Source organism: Salmo trutta, chromosome 38 (genome assembly GCF_901001165.1).
Source record: "Salmo trutta chromosome 38, fSalTru1.1, whole genome shotgun sequence".
In the NCBI taxonomy this organism is placed as follows: Eukaryota; Metazoa; Chordata; class Actinopteri; order Salmoniformes; family Salmonidae; genus Salmo; species Salmo trutta.
The window spans coordinates 11055156-11076511 of record NC_042994.1 but is presented as its reverse complement, the minus strand read 5'-3'; the positions used below and the strand labels follow the sequence as shown (position 1 = coordinate 11076511).

Below are 21356 nucleotides of genomic sequence, written 5' to 3'. Positions count from 1 at the left end.
CTGTGAAAATTAATATTTGTGTCATTCTCAAAACTTTTGGCCTCGACTGTACAAGAGAAAATGTTTTGAAACGGTGAAATCGAATGAAATGGAGGATGTACTATGTGAACGCTACCTGGATCAATAAGGGGAATAGATGATGAATAGATAAGCTTTGCCCACCATGCAAGCCTGTACCGCGCATGTTGCCTGTTCCTATGGCAACCGGCCCAACCTGCCCGGCCACTACTGTGGTCCAGTAAACCATACCGGCTAGATGTGCACCCACACATATACTCCCACTTCCATTGCCTGTCCCCATAGCAACAGTCCACTCTGCAGGGCCCAAGCAGTTGAGACTCAGCTGGCACACGCGCATGTGCACACACACACACACACACACACACACACACACACACACACACACACACACACACGCACACACACACGCACACACTCACACACACACACACACAACAAAATACCACAGTTTACTATAGAATACTACAGTACTTAGTATAGAATTGTGTAGTATACTGTAGAATACTATACTACACACTGTAAAATCCCTCGATCGTGTGTAGAACTTAGTATAGAATGTGTAGTATACTGTAGAATACTATACTACACACTGTAGTATACCTCAATCATGTATAGTACTTACACGTTGTAGTATGTTGTAGTATACTATAGAATACTATAGTAAATACTACAGTATACTACAGACCACAAAAACACTTCAGTTGTCACGTTCATCGTAAGATGGAGACCAAGGCGCATCGTGAGTATCGTTCCACATCTTTTATTTGAATGTGAAACTTAACGAGACAAACAATAAACTAATAACAAGCAACAAATCGTGACGACAGAGGTGCAACATGCACTAACTCAAAATAATCTCCCACAAACACAGGTGGGAAAAACAACTACTTAAATATGATACCCAATTAGAGACAACGATGACCAGCTGCCTCTAATTGGGAATCATAAAAAAAAAAAAAAAAACATAGAAAAAAGAAACTAGAACACAACATAGAAATAAATAAACTAGATAAACCCCCCCAGTCACGCCCTGACCTGCTCTACCATAGAAAATAAGAGCTCTCTATGGTCAAGACGTGACATCAGTAATGTTCACAAAATCACTACAGTCCACAAAAACCCTACAGTAATGACAATGGTATATACAGATTTGCAGGGTTTATAGCAGGTGCAACAAAATGCTTATGTTACTAGTTCCAACAGTGCAGTAGATTGTAAATACTACAGTACACTAAAGTAAAGTCCGCAAAAACACTACAGTGAATACAATATTATTTAACCATAGAATACTGTAGTATTTTTTCATATGGGCACATACCCTCATGTTGGCTATGAACTAAATATTTAAAAGCAGCCACACAGTCCAGCTGCTTAGTTGTTCAGTGGCATCGGTTCACTCTAAACTAAACTAATGCCTTCCTTAGTGCAGTGCGTGCTGGAATGCTGGCTATCACCCTCACTAGAGACATTTAATACACACGCACACTCTGAGGCAGATTGATAGAGATTGATGGTGTGCTCCATCCAAGTCTCTCACTGAATTTTCCGACAGAAAGGAAAAGGAATCTCAGCTTGGGCATGGCAGCCACGACGGATCGTCTCACACCTCAGAGGGAATTGGTCACGGAATCTGTTTGTACTTCACAGACGTTTATTTTTAATAGCTTCTGAACAGGGCTGCTGGACTCAAGGAAAACATTACCAGATATGGCTTGAAAAAGACCTGTCTCTTGGAAGAAGGAGAAAGAGTGTCAACTTGCATCCAAGTATTAGCTCAATTTAGCTTGATTGTTCATTTAACATTCTTTGTAATCCAAAGCCAATTCAGACCTAATTTAGTGGAAAATATTCATGAGCTCGCCTCCCGGGTGGCGCAGTGGTCTAAGGCACTGCATCGCAGTGCTAGCTGTGCCACCAGAGATTCTGGGTTCGGGCCCAGGCTCTGTCGCAGCCGGCCGCGACCCGGAGGCCCATGGGGCGGCGCACAATCGGCCCAGCGTCGTCCGGGTTAGGGAGGGTTGGGCCGGCAGGGATATCCTTGTCTCATCGCGCACTAGCGACTCCTGTGGCGGGCCGGACGCAGTGCACGCTGACCAGGTCGCCAGGTGTACGGTTTCCTCCAACACATTGGTGCGGCTTGCTTCCGGGTTGGATGTGCATTGTGTCAAGAAGCAGTGCGGCTTGGTTGGGTTGTGTTTTGGAGGAAGCATGGCTCTCGATCTTCGCCTCTCCCGAGTCCGTACGGGAGTTGCAGTGATGAGACAAGACTGTAACTACTACCAATTGGATACCATGAAATTGTGGAGAAAAAAGTGTAAAAAAAAAATATATATAAATATATATATTCATGAACAACACATTTGGTGTCACGTTTAACCACATACTAATGAGCTCCTCCTCTGGCTGCAACAGAGGTCATTGGCATGAAGGTGAAGTCCAATCATTTAGATGTGGCAAATTCAGTTGGTGACTGTAGCGAATTCAGGTGTAGACTGTAGGCCAATGGAAAACAGTATCCACTAAATGACATTCTGAAATCATCACATGGTCATAGGCCAGTTGATTAAACCGTTACTTAGGCTACAGTATTTCAGTTGGAATTTTATGACTGTTTATAATTGTAGGGCTATTGAATTACCGTAGTCTGGACAGTTGCTATTTGACTATAATGACTCATTAGTAGCTATATTGTTATACATGGCTTCATCAGTGTAATACAGTGAGGGAAAAAAGTATTTGATCCCCTGCTGATTTTGTACGTTTGCCCACTGACAAAGAAATGATCAGTCTATCATTTTAATGGTAGGTTTATTGAGAGAGTGAGAGACAGAATAACAACAAACAAATCCAGAAAAATGCATGTCAACAATATTATAAAATGATTTGCATTTTAATGAGGGAAATAAGTATTTGACCTCTCTGCAAAACATGACTTAGTACTTGGTGGCAAAACCCTTGTTGGCAATCACAGAGGTCAGACGTTTCTTGTAGTTGGCCACCAGGTTTGCACACATCTCAGGAGGGATTTTGTCCCACTGCTCTTTGCAGATCTTTTCCAAGTCATAAAGGTTTCGAGGTTGACGTTTGGCAACTCGAACCTTCAGCTCCCTCTACAGATTTTCTATGGGATTAAGGTCTGAAGACTGGCTAGGCTACTCCAGGACCTTAATGTGCTTCTTGAGCCACTCCTTTGTTGCCTTGGCCGTGTGTTTTGTGTCATTGTCATGCTGGAATACCCTTCCACGACCCATTTTCAATGCCCTAGCTAAGGGAAGGAGGTTCTCACCCAAGATTTGACGGTACATGGCCCCGTCCATCGTCCCTTTGATGCGGTGAAGTTGTCCTGTCCCCTTAGCAGAAAAACAACCCCAAAGCATAATGTTTCCACCTCCATGTTTGACGGTGGGGATGGTGTTCTTGGGGTCATAGGCAGCATTCCTCCTCCTCCAAACACGGCGAGTTGAGTTGATGGCAAAGAGCTCCATTTTGGTCTCATCTGACCACAACACTTTCACCCAGTTGTCCTCTGAATCATTCAGATGTTCATTGGCAAACTTCAGATGGGCATGTATATGTGCTTTCTTGAGCAGGGGGACCTTGCGGGCGCTGCAGGATTTTAGTCCTTCACAGCGTAGTGTGTTACCAATTGTTTTCTTGGTGACTATGGTCCCAGCTGCCTTGAGATCATTCACAAGATCCTCCCGTGTAGTTCTGGGCTGATTCCTCACCGTTCTCATGATCATTGCAACTCCACGAGGTGAGATCTTGCATGGAGCCCCAGGCCGAGGTAGATTGACAGTTCTTTTGTGTTTCTTCCATTTGCGAATAATTGCACCAACTGCCAAGCAGCTTGGCGATGGTCTTGTAGCCCATTCCAGCCGTGTGTTGGTCTACAATCTTGTCCCTGACATCCTTGGAGAGCTCTTTGGTCTTGGCCATGGTGGAGAGTTTGGAATCTGATTGATTGATTGCTTCTGTGGACAGGTGTCTTTTATACAGGTAACAACCTGAGATTAGGAGCACTCCCTTTAAGAGTGTGCTCCAAATCTCAGCTCGTTACCTGTTTAAAAGACACCTGGGAGCCAGAAATCTTTCTGATTGAGAGGGGGTCAAATACTTATTTCCCTCATTAAAATGCAAATCAATTTATAACATTTTTGACATGCGTTTTTCTGGATTTTTTTGTTATTCTGTCTCTCACTGTTCAAATAAACCTACCATTAAAATTATAGACTGATCAATTCTTTGTCAGTGGGCAAACGTACAAAATCAGCAGGGGATCAAATACTTTTTTCCCTCACTTTACCTAATTGGACATGGAGTCATTATTTGGTCCTGGCAAAGGGACAGGCCTCTTCAGAAGCTCTAACGCAGGAATGTCTAAGGAATGCAGGCAGGGCTCAGGAGTCAAATCAAAGTGTATTGGTCTCGTACACAGATTTGCAGGTGTTATAGCAGGTGCAGTGAAATGCTTATGTTACTAGCCCCAACAGTACAGTAGAATCTCTCAAATACAATACTAATACACAAATAATGAATAATCAAAACAAGAAATGACAGAATGAGTCTAATTAACAATCCAGGGGTAGATATATTACAGTGAGTATGTGTCAGAATCCATAATAATAATAATAGTTTAATCTAGCCTGACTGCCAGCAACAACACATTTTCAATCTCACTATGGCCTCGCCCACAATGGCATTTCTATGGTCAAGAAACTCACTGCACACACACACACACACACACACACACACACTAACACACACTGGTCCTCCATGAGCTCACCCATTGTAAGGTCGATCACACTGCCACCCTGTGTTCACTGGGTTTTTGTCACCACCCTGCAGTCTCACTTGCTAGGGCCTGTATGATTTTGAAATGATCAGCCTTTTTGGGAGATTTAGAGAATATGCAATGATTTCATGTACCAGTTTTGTGTTCCATGGTTTTACCCAAAATGTTCCTAACATTTGGACATCTCTGGGACTATAAAAGTACTGCTCAGATGAATGCCCCACAGTTAACATGATTTCTCACCTCTTCATTGAAATGGAATGTATCCTGGCATAGCTAGCTAATCTAATGATTTATATGTTGCTGTTTGGAATTGATTTTGGAATTGATTGGTTTGTTGTGTGTTCGTGTGTACCAGGGGTGATGACGAGGCGGCCCAGAAGAACAACGCTCTGAAAGCTGTGCGGGAGCTGCAGGCCCAGCTGTCAGAGCTGCAGGAGGACCTGGAGTCAGAGAAGGTGTCCAGGAACAAGGCAGAGAAAGTCAAGCGGGACCTCAGTGAGGAGCTGGAGGCTCTGAAGACTGAGCTGGAGGACACTCTGGATACCACCGCTGCCCAGCAGGAGCTCAGGTACTGGGACACTGCTTGTCAAGCCTCAGTTGTACTGCTCTCTGCTGCGCTGATACGCTTATATGTTTACTGTAGTCCCAATATGTTTATTTTCGGTGCTTTTAGAAATGGATAAAGAACCGGTGTATGGTCGCACTGAAAAAGTGTGACTGTCATAGTTTGGCAAAGTATCTGCGTGTGTATCTGCATGAGGGCTATGGAGAGACACAGCACCTCAGTAAGGTGTCTTTTATGGGTCTACCTTCCTTCCTAACCCCTCTCTCCTGTCCTTTCTCTCCTCTCAGGACCAAGCGAGAGCAGGAGGTGGCTGAGCTGAAGAAGGCAATCGAAGAGGAGACCAAGAACCACGAGTCTCAGGTCCAGGAGATGAGACAGAGACACTCCACCGCCCTGGAGGAGCTGTCTGAGAATTTGGAGCAGGCCAAGAGGGTGGGTCTATAATCAGAGACAATACACCTGTCAATCATCTAGTAACATGTCTCATTACATGTTTAGCAGGCCTAGAGGCTAGGTTCACCATCAGACATGACACCTGCCAACCATAACATCGTTATACAGTAGTAGCACTACACATGTTTAGCAGGTCAAGAGGGTGGATCTCCTCCAACGATATATATAAACCCTGGATTGCTGATGCTATGTATTGGCCATTGAGAGGCTTTGAAGCCACTGGTCGGCCATATTGGGACTCCCCAGTAGGAGGAGTCCTCCATAGGAATGAATGGAATTCTACAGTGTTTAAATGAAATGAGACAAGGACAAATTGACATGTATTTAAGTATGTGTTGTCATGGGGACAGTAACATTAGTAATCTCATAAAAGTATACAGTGTTTTTTTATTTTAATTTAAAAAATGTATGTTTAGCTCACAATATAATGTAATTGTAGGCATTAAGGTGTTTCTAATAGAATACATGTGGCAAAAACGAATGTAGACATTAATAAATGCATTTCTATAGCTTCCAAAATATTTTTCTACACTCCCAAGATGGAGGCACGGTGGCTTCAACACAGCACCCCCTATCAGTCATCTAATGTATATATAAATCATTGGTCGCCACCTGAGAAAATAGACCTGTCAACATAATGTCATCTCATACAGTAGTAACACTACACTATCACTTATTTGCTAAGCAGGCCAAGAGGACAGGCCTCCAACATACCCTCTGTAAAATTCTCTCATCTTCCCAATGTATACCACAACCCCTCTCTCCTCTTTCCGCTGCAGTTCAAGTCCAACCTGGAGAAGAACAAGTGTACCCTGGAGAGTGACAACAAGGAGCTGGTGAGCGAGGTGAAGGGGCTTCAGCAGGCCAAGACAGAGTCAGAACACAAGAGGAAGAAGATGGAGGCTCAGCTGCAGGAGTTCATGGCCCGAGCCACCGAGGGAGAGAGGGCTAAAGTAGAACTGGCCGACCGCACACACAAACTACAGGTTAGAGGGCAAGTCAACGGACCACGCTGTCTGTCTGTCGTCATCACTATGTGTTGAAGTCAATTGGTTTCTCAAAATGGGAGTGAATATGTTTTAATGTGAATATGAAGAGATATTTATAGACATTTGTCTGTAGACGGAGCTGGACACTGTCTCCGCCCTGCTGGAGGACGCTGAGAAGAAGGGAATCAAGCTGGCCAAGGATTCAGCCGGCCTGGAGAGTGCGTTACAGGACACACAGGTGAGCAGAGACTTCTTATACGTCACCAAGCCATTACATGCTCTAATAGTTGAAATCAAAGTTGGAGGTATTATAATATGCTATGGAAGCAAATGTCCTTTGATGACGCTTCATTATTGGAAACACTTGTAGCTAATGCCAATCTGCTGCAAAAACAACTTTATATCACTGTCTCCATCCAACGAGTCTTATTGTAAGTGGTGGTTAACTACCGTTGCGTCTTTGCGTCTTTTGTGTGTGTGCATGTGATTGTGTGTAGGAGCTGCTCCAGGAGGAGACTCGTCAGAAGCTGAACCTGAGCTCTCGTATCCGTCAGCTGGAGGAGGACAAGAGCACCCTGCAGGAGCAGCAGGAGGAGGACGAGGAGGCCCGCAGGAATCTGGAGAAACAACTGGCCACGCTGCAGGCTCAGGTATGGACCCCACTGGCATTCTTAATGTTTCACTGCCAATAGGACAGGGTTTCCAGCTGTGAACACCCACCATTGATATTTACTACAGGTTGTGGTAGCTAGATTCCTTATTCACGAAATACATATTGGGTATAAGTTGAATACAGTGTTGGGGAGAAGTAAACTACATGTAGTTCTACTAGTAATTTAACTACATTTTGCAGTAGCTTGGTGGTAGTTGAACTAAATTCAAATCTAGGTAGTGTTGTCAGTAGTTAGGCAATACATGTTTTTATTTTTCAGCATCAGACCTGCCTAATTCTCTCTTGGAACATCATTTTTGTTTAATAGGCTAAATAACACATTCTGTTAACAAAGTGATCTATTCTTGCAAAAAGTAGTTTGGATGTAGTTGTCATGGAAATTACCACCAGGGACACCTGAAGTCAATCTTAAATGAGTCATTCTTTATTAACAGCAAGCTGGATAGGTCACAGTCAAAGTAAATTACCGGTCTGAAGTGAGCTCTGTCTGGGCAGTCCCGTTAGATCTCTTATATACTGCTTACACAGACAAGTTATATTTGCATGATTTAGCTTATTCATAATGAATTCATCATTAATGTTTGGTTCATGCATGTGACAGACCAATACCTCACGAGGCTTCTTCTCTCCAAGCTGAGACCTTGAAACTGAGATATCCGTTCTCAAAACAATGTTCTGGGCGTACTGCCAAATTGCAGATACTGATAGTGAGGGTTCCTCCCAGGCACGATCAATCAGTCACTTGCATGAACTCAGTCGAATTGGTTATTAGAAAAGTACAAACATAAAATGTTCCTTCACATAGTGAACTACAGTGCCTTGCGAAAGTATTCACCCCTTTGCATTTTTCCTATTTTGTTGCCTTACAACCTGGAATTAAAATAGATTTTTGGGGTGTTTGTATCATTTGATTTACACAACATGCCTACCACTTTGAAGATGCAAAATATTTTTTATTGTGAAACAAACAAGAAATAAGACAAAAAAAAACTGAAAACTTGAGCGTGCATAACTATTCACCCCCCAAAAGTCAATACTTTGTAGAGCCACCTTTTGCAGCAATTACAGCTGCAGGTCTCTTGGGGTATGTCTCTATAAGCTTGGCACATCTAACCACTGGGATTTTTGACCATTCTTCAAGGCAAAACTGCTCAAGCTCCTTCAAGTTGGATGGGTTCCTGCTGGTGTAGAGCAATCTTTAAGTCATACCACAGATTCTCAATTGAATTGATGTTTGGGGTGAAGTGAAATGAGGAGCTTTGCAGTTCCAATTCTGACCAGTTTCCCAGTCCCTGCCGATGAAAAATATATCCCCACAGCATGATGCTGCCACCACCATGCTTCACTGTTGGGATGGTGTTTTCCTTGATGGCCAAAAAGCTACATTTTAGTCTCATCTGACCAGAGTACCTTCTTCCATATTTGGGGAGTCTCCCACATGCCTTTTGGCGAACACCAAATGTGTTTGCTTATTTTTTTCTTTAAGCAATGGCTTTTTTTCTGGCCACTCTTCCGTAAAGCCCAGATAAATACATTTTTAAACAAGTTATTTTTTTCATTTCACTTCACCAATTTTGACTATTTTCTGTATGTCAATTACATGACATCCATATAAAAATCCATTTAAATTACAGGTTGTAATGCAACAAAATAGGAAACACACCAAAGGGGGTGAATACTTTTGCAAGGCGCTGTACTTTTTTAAAGTCACTTTAGTTAAGTAAACTATATTTTTCTTAAGGGTAGCTTTAACGTAGCTCAACTTCTTTCAGTGTGAATTAATTGGTAGCTTGGTAAAATATATTTTCATAGTAGCTTCCCCAACACTAAGATCAGTAATGTGTTTTTTTTTTTAAGACCACTGTCATTTTCTGTATATCAAATGCTCACTCACAAAGCTGTGAATCTTATTTCCTCATGTAACAACCACAGAAAAAAATATAATATGAAAACCATTGTCTTCTCTATCTAGCTGTTTGAGTCTAGGAAGAAGCTGGATGAGGACGTGGGGACCCTGGAGTCTCTGGAGGAGGTGAAGAGGAAGCTACAGAAGGACATGGAGTTGACCAGCCAGCGGCTGGAGGAGAAAGCCTCTGCCTTCGACAAGATGGAGAAGACCAAGACCCGCCTGCAGCAGGAGCTGGACGACCTCATGGTGGACCTGGACCACCAGAGGACCATCGTCTCCAACCTGGAGAAGAAGCAGAAGAAGTTCGACCAGGTATCGTATCATCTCAATTTGTCTCTATCCTTTCCTCTATCTCGCTTCCTTTTCTCCCTCCTCTCACCTTTGCTTATCTCCTTCTCCCCTCTCTGCAAAATAAAAGTAGACCAGCCATTAATTAAGAAATGGCAGAGTTTTTGTGATTTCTTGATTCCAATGATTGCCTTCGTTAACATAACTTACCAGTAAGACATTGCTTGCCATCCTTCTTCATCACTATCTTCTCCCTCTATGTTAGCTCCTGGCTGAGGAGAAGACCATCTCTGCCCGCTATGCTGAGGAGCGTGACAAGGCCGAGGCTGAGGCCAGGGAGAAGGAGACCAAGGCTCTGTCAATGGCCCGGGCTCTGGACGAGGCCCTGGAGGCCAAGGAGGAGTTTGAGAGGCTCAACAAGCAGCTGAGGACTGAGATGGAGGACCTGATGAGCTCCAAGGACGACGTGGGCAAGAGCGTACGTAGTTTAAACCCCCCATACAGGAGCTGAAGGTTCTCAAATACCTTATACAACCCAATCCTATGCCTTGGCTTGGCTAGGCTCATCCAATGAGGATTGATAGAAGCAAAATGTACAGGTTTTGGTATGTTTCTTCCAATATGGCCACCAATCCACCCACCACAGAATGAGTGAGATTGCCTGTGTTACAGGAGCTGGTGGTGGTTCCTAAAAGTTGTTGGAGACCTTACACACCTTACATACAGAAGCTTTCTGTAAATGACTTCATTTTGAAATAACTCTGTCCACCAACCTCAGAATTTTGCTTTGAGTGAGAATTTGTTTGACTAATCCTATGCGATGGCTTCCTTATGAAAGTTTTCGACCCAGAAAAGAGATGTTGCTGCTAACAGTCTCTCCACGTCCCCCTGTGTGTAGGTCCATGAGCTGGAGAAGTCGAAGCGCACCCTGGAGCAGCAGGTGGAAGAGATGAGGACCCAGCTGGAGGAGCTGGAGGACGAGCTGCAGGCCACGGAGGACGGCAAGCTGCGTCTGGAGGTCAACATGCAGGCCATGAAGGCCCAGTTCGACAGGGACCTGCAGGCCAGAGACGAACAGAACGAGGAGAAGAAGAGGACGCTGGTCAAACAGGTACAGAGACGAGCAGAGAGGACCCTTTTTGGGGAGTAACATGCAGACCTCTAATAGAAACCCAGGTGATTTAGCTAGGCCAACAGTTCGGAGAAAATAATCACCATGTGATTATTATATGGTCAAAAACTTTAACTTATGGACTCATTGTGTACTCCCCATCCATCTTTACCCTAACCGTTATTGCATCCGAGCAAGCTAGAACCCAAACTTCACTAGGTTTCATCACTTACTTGGTGTTTTCAACCCTCTCTGTAATATCTTGTTGTCTGACCCCTTCCCCAGGTTCGTGAGATGGAGGCAGAGCTAGAGGATGAGAGGAAGCAGAGAGCCCTGGCCGTGGCAGCTAAGAAGAAGCTGGAGATGGACCTCAAGGACCTGGAGGTGCAAATAGAAGCATCCAACAAGGCCAGAGATGAAGCCATCAAACAGCTCAGAAAACTACAGGTGAGACTTCATACAGGATTTGTGTTTGCTTGTTCATTCTCAAGTTGTGTTGAGCTATTATGTACAGTTGAAGTCGGAAGTTTACATACACCTTAGCCAAATACATTTAAAGTTTTTCACAATTCCTGACATTTAATCCGAGTAAACATTTCCTGTCTTAGGTCAGTTAGGATCACCACTTTATTTTAAGAATATGAAATGTCACAATAATAGTAGAGAGATTGATTTACTTCAGCTTTTATTTCTGTCATCACATTCCCAGTGGGTCAGAAGTTTACATACACTCAATTAGTATTTGGTAGCATTGCCTTTAAATTGTTTAACTTGGGTCAAACGTTTTGGGTTGCCTTCCACAAGCTTCCCACAATAAGTTGGGTGAATTTTGGCCCATTGCTCCTGACAGAGCTGGTGTAACTGAGTCAGGTTTGTAGGCCTCCTTGCTCGTACACGCTTTTTCAGTTCTGCCCACAAATTTTCTATAGGATTGAGGTCAGGGCTTTGTGATGGCCACTCCAATACCTTGACTTTGTTGTCCTTAAGCCATTTTGCCACAACTTTGGAAGTATGCTTGGGGTCATTGTCCATTTGGAAGACCCATTTGCGACCAAGCTTTAACTTCCTGACTGACGTCTTGAGATGTTGCTTCAATATATCCACATAATTTTCCTCCCTCATGATGCCATCTATTTTGTGAAGTGCACCAGTCCCTCTTGCAGCAAGCACCCCCACAACATGATGCTGCCACCCCAGTGCTTCACGGTTGGGATGGTGTTTTTTGGCTTGCAAGCCTCCCCCTTTTTCCTCCAAACATAACGATGGTCATTATGGCCAAACAGTTCTATTTTTGTTTCATCAGACCAGAGGACATTTCTCCAAAAAGTATGATCTTTGTCCCCATGTGCAGTTGCAAACCGTAGTCATGCTTTTTTATGGCGGTTTTGGAGCAGTGGCTTCTTCCTTGTTGAGCGGCCTTATAGGTATGTCGATATAGGACTCGTTTTACTGTGGATATAGATACTTTTGTACCTGTTTCCTCCAGCATCTTCACAAGGTCCTTTGCTGTTGTTCTGGGATTGATTTGCACTTTTCACACCAAAGTATGTTCATCTCTAGGAGACAGAACTTGTCTTCTTCCTGAGCGGTATGATAGCTGCGTGGTCCCATGGTGTTTATACTTGCATACTGTTGTTTGTACAGATGAACGTGGTGCCTTCAGGCGTTTGGAAATTGCTCCCAAGGATGAACCAGACTTGTGGAGGTCTACAATTTTTTTTCTGAGGTCTTGGCTGATTTCTTTTTAGTTTCCCATGATGTCAAGCAAAGAGGCACTGAGTTTGAAGGTAGGCCTTGAAATACATTGGAGGTACACCTCCAATTGACTCAAATGATGTCAATTATCCTATCAGAAGCTTCTAAAGCCATGACATCGTTTCCTGGAATTTTCCAAGCTGTTTAAAGGCACAGTCTACTTAGTATATGTAAATTTACGACTTCAGCTGTAGATTATAAATATTGTTGCAAAATTCTGGTAACTTTCCCAGAATTCCAAGAATATTCCAACCAGGAATTTTGGGAAAGTTAGCAGAACTACAATGTCAATAATTTTTGCCTGATTAATTAGGAACTCCTGGTTGTCTGATCTCTGATAATCAGCAATATTATTTCTTACACCTGTATCCTTTTATCAATAAAATGGACTGGTAGCCTCTGCAGGTATGGTATCTGTGCCTGTCTGTCCACTGTGTAGTCAGCTTTAATGTAGCCTAGATTAGAATATGTCCAGGACTACCAATGTCTGTATTTAGATGACATCCCTGCTGCTGTAAACTCTAGTCGTTCAAGTTGGTCTGGTCTCATTTGTAGCCTCCCCGCTGGCCTTACGCTATTATATTCAGTATAGCTATGGGGTTGGGGTCGGTTCTATTTCAATTTGGGAAGAAAAACTGAATTTCAAACATTTTCTCATAGGCTGCATTTACACAGGCAGCCCAATTATGGCCAACAGATTGATCTGATTGGTCAAAAGACCAATTAGTGGCAAATAATATCAGAATTGGGCTGTATGTGTAAATGCTGCCTTAGAGGAGTATTGAGGAAAATCTCATTTGAAATGGAGTTGACCCCTAACCCTGTACAGTTGCCCCAGACTGTTGGTCTTACTCTTTGCCTTGCTGCTGCCCCCTGCAGGCCCAGATGAAGGACTACCAGAGGGAGCTGGAGGAGGCCAGAGCATCCCGTGATGAGATCTTTGCACAGTCTAAAGAGAACGAGAAGAAACTAAAGGGCCTGGAAGCTGAGATCCTACAGCTGCAGGAGGACCTGGCGGCTTCAGAGAGGGCCCGTAGACACGCTGAGCAGGAGAGAGACGAGCTGGCCGACGAGATCTCAAATAGCGCTTCTGGAAAGTGAGTAGCTACATTTTCCTGATTAATGATCAAATTCAAGCATGGTTTTTTCCAGATTTAATGGTGCAATATGCAGAAATCGCTGGTTGCTAAAATTGTAACAGTTCACCTAATTTCAGTTTCTGTGACAAAACAAGCAATCTATCGTGTGAAGAGAATCTATGCTCTGATCTGATTCTATGTAGAGAATCTATGCTCTGTTCTGTACCAACCACATCACCGAATCATTCACTTGCTTGTGTCAGGTCGGCCCTGCTAGATGAGAAGAGGAGGCTAGAGGCCCGCATCTCGCAGCTGGAGGAGGAACTAGAGGAGGAACAGAGCAACATGGAGCTGCTCAACGACCGCTTCCGCAAGACCACCATGCAGGTACAATACAACTCTCACATTGTCTCACATAGAATGTAGTCTCTCTATGGCCTGGAGAGTAGCCTATAATAAACTGCACTAACAAGTAGCACACCAGACTACTTCCTGGGACCCACAACTAACGGTTTTATATAGAGATGGACAAAGAGTGACCCTCTCTCCCTTTATCCCCATTTCTCTCCCAAGGTGGACATCCTGAACACGGAGCTGGCTGGGGAGCGCAGCGCGGCCCAGAAGAGTGAGAACGCCCGTCAAGGAATGGAGAGGCAGAACAAGGAGCTGAAGGCCAAGCTGGGAGAGCTGGAGGGGGCAGTCAAGTCCAAGTTCAAGGCTGCCATCACCGCCCTGGAGGCCAAGATACTGCAGCTGGAGGAGCAACTGGAGCAGGAGGCCAAGTAAGAAGCCTTCTATATACTGTACTAAATAGACGTCATAATGGGGGTCAGAGTTTAAAGATGGGAGGTTACCTAGAATTAAATGTAGGCTTCAATAGGTGGACTCTAGCTCATACACTCAATGTAATGATTTACCCATACTCAATAGGCCGCTAGAGGTAGGAGTTTCCCCTAACCACAGATCTTGAATCAGATTACAAACTTCTCAAAATCTGGACCTTTAAAGGCCCAGTGCAGTCTAAAATGAGATTTTCCTGTGCTGTGTATATATATTTCCACACTAGGAGGTTGGAATAATCCTGTGAAATTGTGAAAATTATTATAATGCCCTTTTAGTATAAAGACAGCTTGAAGTTTCAGCCCATTTTGGTGGGATGGAGTTTTTTGCCTACCTGGTGTCATCACCATATGGTAAATTAGTTAATAGACCAATAAGAAAGCGTTCCAAACTTTTCTGCCAATAAAAGCATTTTTTTGGTTTTCCCCTGACAGTCCTAGCAAAATTCTTGCTTGAGAAATTGCTCTTTGCTAAGAAGCTATTTTTGTTTCGTTTTGACCATTTTAATTGAAAACAATCACAGTAAGGTAATTCATTGTTACCCAGAAATGATTTGATATTGAGATATATATGACTTCATTGGACCTTTAACACTAGGGGGCTGAAAACATACAGTACCGTTCAAACACACTACTTGCCTAGAGAGTTTTCAGCTATACTTTTGGCTGTTTGGCTATTTATTTACCACCACAGACAGATGCTGGCACTAAGACCGCACTCAGTCAGCTGTATAAGGAAATAAGCAAACAGGAAACCACTCACCCAGAGGCGGCGTTCCTAGTGGCCGGAGACTTATATGCAGGGAAACTTAAATCAGTTCTACCAAATTTCAATCAACATGTTAAATGTGCAACCAGAGGGGCAAAAATTCAAGATCACCTGTACTCCATGCACAGAGACGCGTACAAAGCTCTCTCTCGCCCTCCATTTGGTAAATCCGACCACAACTCTATCCTCCTGATTCCTGCTTACAAGCAAAAATTAAAGCAGCAAGCACCAGTGACTCGGTCTATAAAAAAAGTGGTCAGATGAAGCAGATGCTAAACTACAGGACTGTTTTGCTATCACAGACTGGAATATGTTCTGGGATCCTTCCGATGGCATTGAGGAGTACACCACATCAGTCACTGGCTTCATCAATAAGTGCATCGAGGATGTCGTCCCCACAGTGACTGTACCTACATACCCCAACCAGAAGCCATGGATTACAGGCAACATTCGCATTGAGCTAAAGGGTAGAGCTGCCGCTTTCAAGGTGCGGGACTCTAATCCGGAAGCTTACAAGAAATCCTGCTATGCCCTGCGACGAACCATCAAACAGTCAAAGCGTCAATACAGGGCTAAGATTGAATCATACTACACCGGCTCCGACGCTCGTCTTATGTGGCAGGGCTTGCAAACTATTACAGACTACAAAGGGAAGCACAGCTAAATCATTTCTATGCTCGCTTCGAGACAAGCAACACTGAGGCATGCATGAAAGCATCAGCTGTTCCAGACGACTGTGTGATCACGCTCTCCATAGCCGACGTGAGTAAGACCTTTAAACAGGTCGACATACACAAGGCTGTGGGGCCAGACGGATTACCAGGACGTGTGCTCCGGGCATGTGCTGACCCACTGGCAGGTGTCTTCACTAGCATTTTCAACATGTCCTTGATTGAGTCTGTAATACCAACATGTTTCAAGCAGACCACCATAGTCCCTGTGTCCAAGAACATAAAGGCAACCTGCCTAAATGACTACAGACCCGTAGCACTCACGTTCGCAGCCATGAAGTGCTTTGAAAGGCTGGTAATGGCTCACATCAACACCATTATCCCAGAAACCCTAGACCCACTCCAATTTGCATACCGCCCAAACAGATCCACAGATGATGCAATCTCTATTGCACTGCCCTTTCCCACCTGGACAAAAGGAACACTTATGTGAGAATGCTATTCATTGACTACAGCTCAGCGTTCAACACCATAGTACCCTCAAAGCTCATCACTAAGCTAAGGACCCTTGGACTAAACACCTCCCTCTACAACTGGATCCTGGACTTCCTGACGGGCTGCCCGCAGGTGGTAAGGGTAGGTAGCAACACATCTGCCACGCTGATCCTCAACTCTGGAGCTCCCCGGGGGTGCGTGCTCAGTCCCCTCCTGTACTCCCTGTTCACCTACGACTGCATGGCCAGGCACAACTCCAACACCATCATTAAGTTTGCAGACGACACAACAGTGGTAGGCATGATCACCGACAACGACGAGACAGCCTATAGGGAGGAGGTCAGAGACCTGGCCGGGTGGTGCCAGAATAACAACCAATCCCTCACCGTAACCAAGACTAAGGAGATGATTGTGGACTACAGGAAAAGGAGGACCGAGCAAGCCCCCATTCTCATCGACGGGGCTGTAGTGGAGCAGGTTGAGAGCTTCAAGTTCTTTGGTGTCCACATCAACAACAAACTAGAATGGTCTAAACACACCAAGACAGTTGTGAAGAGGGCACGACAAAGCCTATTCCCCCTCAGGAAACTAAAAGGATTTGGCATGGGTCCTGAGATCCTCAAAAGGTTCTACAGCTGCAACATCGAGAACATCCTGACTGGTTGCATCACTGCCTGGTACGGCAATTGCTCGGCCTCTGACCACAAGGCACTACAGAGGGTAGTGCGTATGGCCCAGTACATCACTGGGGCTAAGCTGCCTGCCATCCAGGACCTCTACACCAGGCGGTGTCAGAGGAAGGCCCTAAAAATTGTCAAAGACCCCAGCTACAGACTGTTCTCTCTACTACCGCATGGCAAGCGGTACCGGAGTGCCAAGTCTAGGACAAAAAGGCTTCTCAACAGTTTTTACCCCAAGCCATAAGACTCCTGAACAGGTAATCAAATGTCTACCCGGACTATTTGCAATGTTTCACTGTAAGGTCTACACCTGTTGTATTCGGCGCACGTGACAAATAAACTTGATTTGATTTGAAAAGTTTGGGGTCACTTAGACATTTCCTTGTTTTCCATGAAAACATACATGAAATGAGTTGCAAAATAAATAGGAAATATAGTCAAGACATTGACAAGGTTATAAATTATTTTTAATTGAAACAATAATTGTGTTCTTCAAACTTTGCTTTCCTCAAAGATTCCTCCATTTGCAGCAATTACAGCCTTGCAGACCTTTGGCATTCCAGTTGTCAATTTGTTGAGGTAATCTGAAGAGATTTCACCCCATGCTTCCTGAAGCACCACAAGTTGGATTGGCTTGATGGGCACTTCTTACGTACCATACGGCCAAGCTGCTCCCACAACAGCTCAATAGGGTTGAGATCCAGTGACTGCTCTGCCACTCCATTATAGACAGAATACCAGGTGACTGCTTCTTCCCTAAATAGTTATTGCATAGTTTGGAGCTGTGCTTTGGGTCATTGTCCTGTTGGAAATTGGCTACAATTAAGTGCCGTCCACAGGGTATGGCATGACGTTGCAAAATGGAGTGATAGCCTTCCTTCTTCAAGATCCGTTTTACCCTGTACAAATCTCCCACTTTACCACCAACAAAGCACCCCCGGACCATCACATTGCCTCCACCATGCTTTGACAGATGGCGTCAAGCACTCATTCAGCATCTTTTCATTTTTTCTGCGTCTCACGAATGTTCTTCTTTGTGATCCGAACACCTCGAACTTAGATTCGTCTGTCCATAACACTTTTTTCCAATCTTCCTCTGTCCAGTGTCTGTGTTCTTTTGCCCATCTTAATCTTTTATTTTTATTGTCCAGTCTGAGATATGGCTTTTTCTTTGCAACTCTGCCTAGAAGGCCAGCTTCCCGGTGTCGCTTCTTCACTGTTGACGTTGAGACTGCTGTTTTGCGGGTACTATTTAATGAAGCTGCCAGTTGAGGACTTGTGAGTCGTCTGTTTCTAAAACTAGAAACTCTAATGTACTTGTCCTCTTGCTCAGTTGTGCACGGGTGCCTCCCACTCCTCTTTCTATTCTGGTTAGAGCCAGTTTGCGCTGTTCTGTGAAGGGAGTAGTACACAGCATTGTACGAGATCTTCAGTTGGCAATTTCTCACATGGAATAGCCTTCGTTTCTCAGAACAAGAATAGACTGACGAGTTTCAGAAGAAAGTTCTATGTTTCTGGCCATTTTGAGCCTGTAATCGAACCCACAAATACTGATGCTCCAGATACTCAACTAGTCTAAAGAAGGCCAGTTTTATTGCTTCTTTAATCAGAACAAAAGTTTTCAGCTGTGCTAACATAATTGCAAAAGGGTTTTCTAATGATCAATTAGCCTTTTAAAATTATAAACTTGGATTAGCTATCACAACGTGCCATTGTAACACAGGAGTGATGGTTGCTGATAATGGGTCTCTGTATGCCTATGTAGACATTCCATAAAGAATCTGCCGTTTCCATCTACAATAGTAATTTACAACATTAACAATATCTACACTGTATTTCTGATCAATTTGATGTTATTTTAATAGACAAAAAAATAGCTTTTCTTTCAAAAACAAGGACATTTCTAAGTGACCTTTTCAATGGTAGTGTATGAGGTTGCCTAATGTGGAGTCTTTTACTGCATCCTGATGAAAATGTATGTCCCCATCAGATATGAGTCAGTCAGGGTGACACTATTTACACACTTTCCCGTTATCATTCTTTTTCCTCCCAGGGAGAGGGCAGCAGCCAATAAGATCGTCCGACGTACGGAGAAGAAGCTGAAAGAGGTGGTGATTCAGGTGGAGGACGAGCGTCGCCATGCCGACCAGTACAAGGAGCAGGTGAGTGGTCGTCTCGGGTCCACAATGAGCTTGAAACAGTCTGTTCTGACATTTAGAAAGGGTGAGTAAAAGGCCATGGATACCATGTTAGCTACTAATTCACTATAATCAGAGTGTCTCTGTGTCATCTGTTCTGAAGCTCTCTCTCGCTCTCTCCTATTCCCACCCATGCTCTTCTGTAGCTTTGGTTCTCTCTCTCGCTCTCTCTCTCTCTCACCTATTCCCACCCACGCTCTTCTGTAGCTTTGGTTCTCTCTCTCCTATTCCCACCCACGCTCTTCTGTAGCTTTGGCTCTCTCTCTCTCTCTCTCTCTCTCTCTCTCTCTCTCTCTCTCTCTCTCTCTCTCTCTCTCTCTCTCTCTCTCTCTCTCATTCCCACCCACGCTCTTGTGTAGCTTTGATTCTCTCTCTCAATTCTTCTGTCTGTCCCAAACTTTTGTCTCCATCCTTGTTTTTCCAATTTCTATCACACCTTTTGTCCATCTCCCCCCTCTTCTCCATATCTCTCTCTCTCTCAGTGTTTTAATCTTGAATTGGCCCATGAATTTGCTTTGTAAATACGTTGAATTGTGCCAATAAAATTAAAATCCTCCCCCTGTCAGATGGAGAAGGCCAACTCTCGTATGAAGCAGCTGAAGCGTCAGCTGGAGGAGGCTGAGGAGGAGGCTACCAGGGCCAACGCCTCCCGGAGGAAACTACAGAGGGAGCTGGACGATGCCACCGAGGCCAGCGAGGGCCTGACCCGCGAGGTCAACACACTCAAGAACCGCCTCAGGTACAGCCTCTCATAACACTCTATATACACTTCACATAGTTATTTATGCCCATCGGAGTTCCCTCTGCCAGTTTCTTTAAAACAAAGAAGAAGACATTCATTGTTATCACTTCCCGTACATGTTCATCAACACTCCTATAGATGCAACAGGACACACACACTGTCATAGATCTGTGGGTGTGATAAATGACCATGTATATATTTGCCTGTTCGCCTCAGGCGTGGAGGCCCCATCAGCTTCTCGTCTAGCCGTTCAGGCCGCAGCCGGCAGCTCCATATCGACGGAACCTCCGTGGACAATTCTGATGACGACGCCGACAGCCGCGCCAGCGACCACAACGACACGCAAGCCTCCAACCAGACCGAATAGACGCTCCCTGCTAATCCTACCAACCCTATCGATTAGCCAGCCTGGCAGCATGGTGACTACAACACCTCAGCCTCTCCATCTGTCCCTGTCCACGAGTCAACAGCAGGGAGAACCAGGGTCCTGTTCATTAGGCACCAAAACAGAAGAAAACAGTCCGAAACAGGGAGGGACTACCTGGATTTGTCCAATAAGAACCGCTCATTTTCATTTTCCATTGAAAGACGCTTTCAAATGTTTTGCTACGGTGTGTTCTAATGAGTACGACCCAGACCACCCCCCAGAAATGCTCCCTTCCTGGGGATGACAAAACAATTACTCCCACTTGAGCGGCTTACTCTGCCTTACTCTAACGTTACTCTAACAATATTCCTACTCTACTCTGGCTAGCTGCTCGGCCCGGCAAGTGTCCCAATGATCTTAATATAGTCCTCCCTAGGCGTGGAATTATGTGCTCCACTTAAATGAATATGTAAACTTATGTACAAGTGCTTTTTACTTATGAACTATGAGTGTGTGCACATGTGAGTATGTAAGGTATGTGTATGCCCCTGCACGCCAAACTGCAAGGAAAGGAGCGAAACTAGGAAACGTTCACTTTTGTCATCCTCCTCCCACATTAAACAAAACATTGTCTTGTAATACAAGTGTGTCACCAAATGTAAAGCCATCATCTCTCCCCTAGCTTATTAAAGCAGGCCTAACAAAACTCTGTCCTCTCCGATGATAGTCCTGTTCAACAATAGGTCAGAGGTCAATGGACTGCCTCCGCTTCCCTCATTGCATGAGTCTCTTCCTGATGTACAGACTATTATTCCGCTTCTCAACACTACAATGAAACAAGATGGTGGATTCACACAGTCTGACCTATCCTGGAAGAAAAAAGTGGAACGGAAAGGATGTTTTAACTGTGAAAAGCTCACAACACTTTAAAAACAATTGGTAACTGACTTCTTA

General features: G+C 44.3%; 1 protein-coding gene across 7 annotated transcripts in view; it reads left to right on the top strand.

Annotated features, from left to right (window-relative positions):
- The window catches only part of LOC115178517 (myosin-10-like), a 100895-nt gene extending 79787 nt beyond the window's left edge, over nt 1-21108 (top strand). For all 7 annotated transcript variants that reach the window (XM_029739746.1, XM_029739745.1, XM_029739742.1 and 4 more), the window contains 15 exons: nt 5175-5387; nt 5672-5816; nt 6617-6823; nt 6960-7064; nt 7324-7476; nt 9472-9720; nt 9962-10174; nt 10595-10807; nt 11093-11254; nt 13442-13659; nt 13905-14028; nt 14215-14423; nt 19149-19257; nt 19860-20032; nt 20252-21108. In XM_029739746.1, the coding sequence (XP_029595606.1) occupies nt 5175-5387; nt 5672-5816; nt 6617-6823; nt 6960-7064; nt 7324-7476; nt 9472-9720; nt 9962-10174; nt 10595-10807; nt 11093-11254; nt 13442-13659; nt 13905-14028; nt 14215-14423; nt 19149-19257; nt 19860-20032; nt 20252-20402 (2644 nt within the window). In that variant the 3' untranslated portion in view covers nt 20403-21108. The remainder of the gene's footprint in view (nt 1-5174; nt 5388-5671; nt 5817-6616; nt 6824-6959; nt 7065-7323; nt 7477-9471; nt 9721-9961; nt 10175-10594; nt 10808-11092; nt 11255-13441; nt 13660-13904; nt 14029-14214; nt 14424-19148; nt 19258-19859; nt 20033-20251) is intronic.
- The last annotated feature ends 248 nt before the right edge of the window (nt 21109-21356 follow it).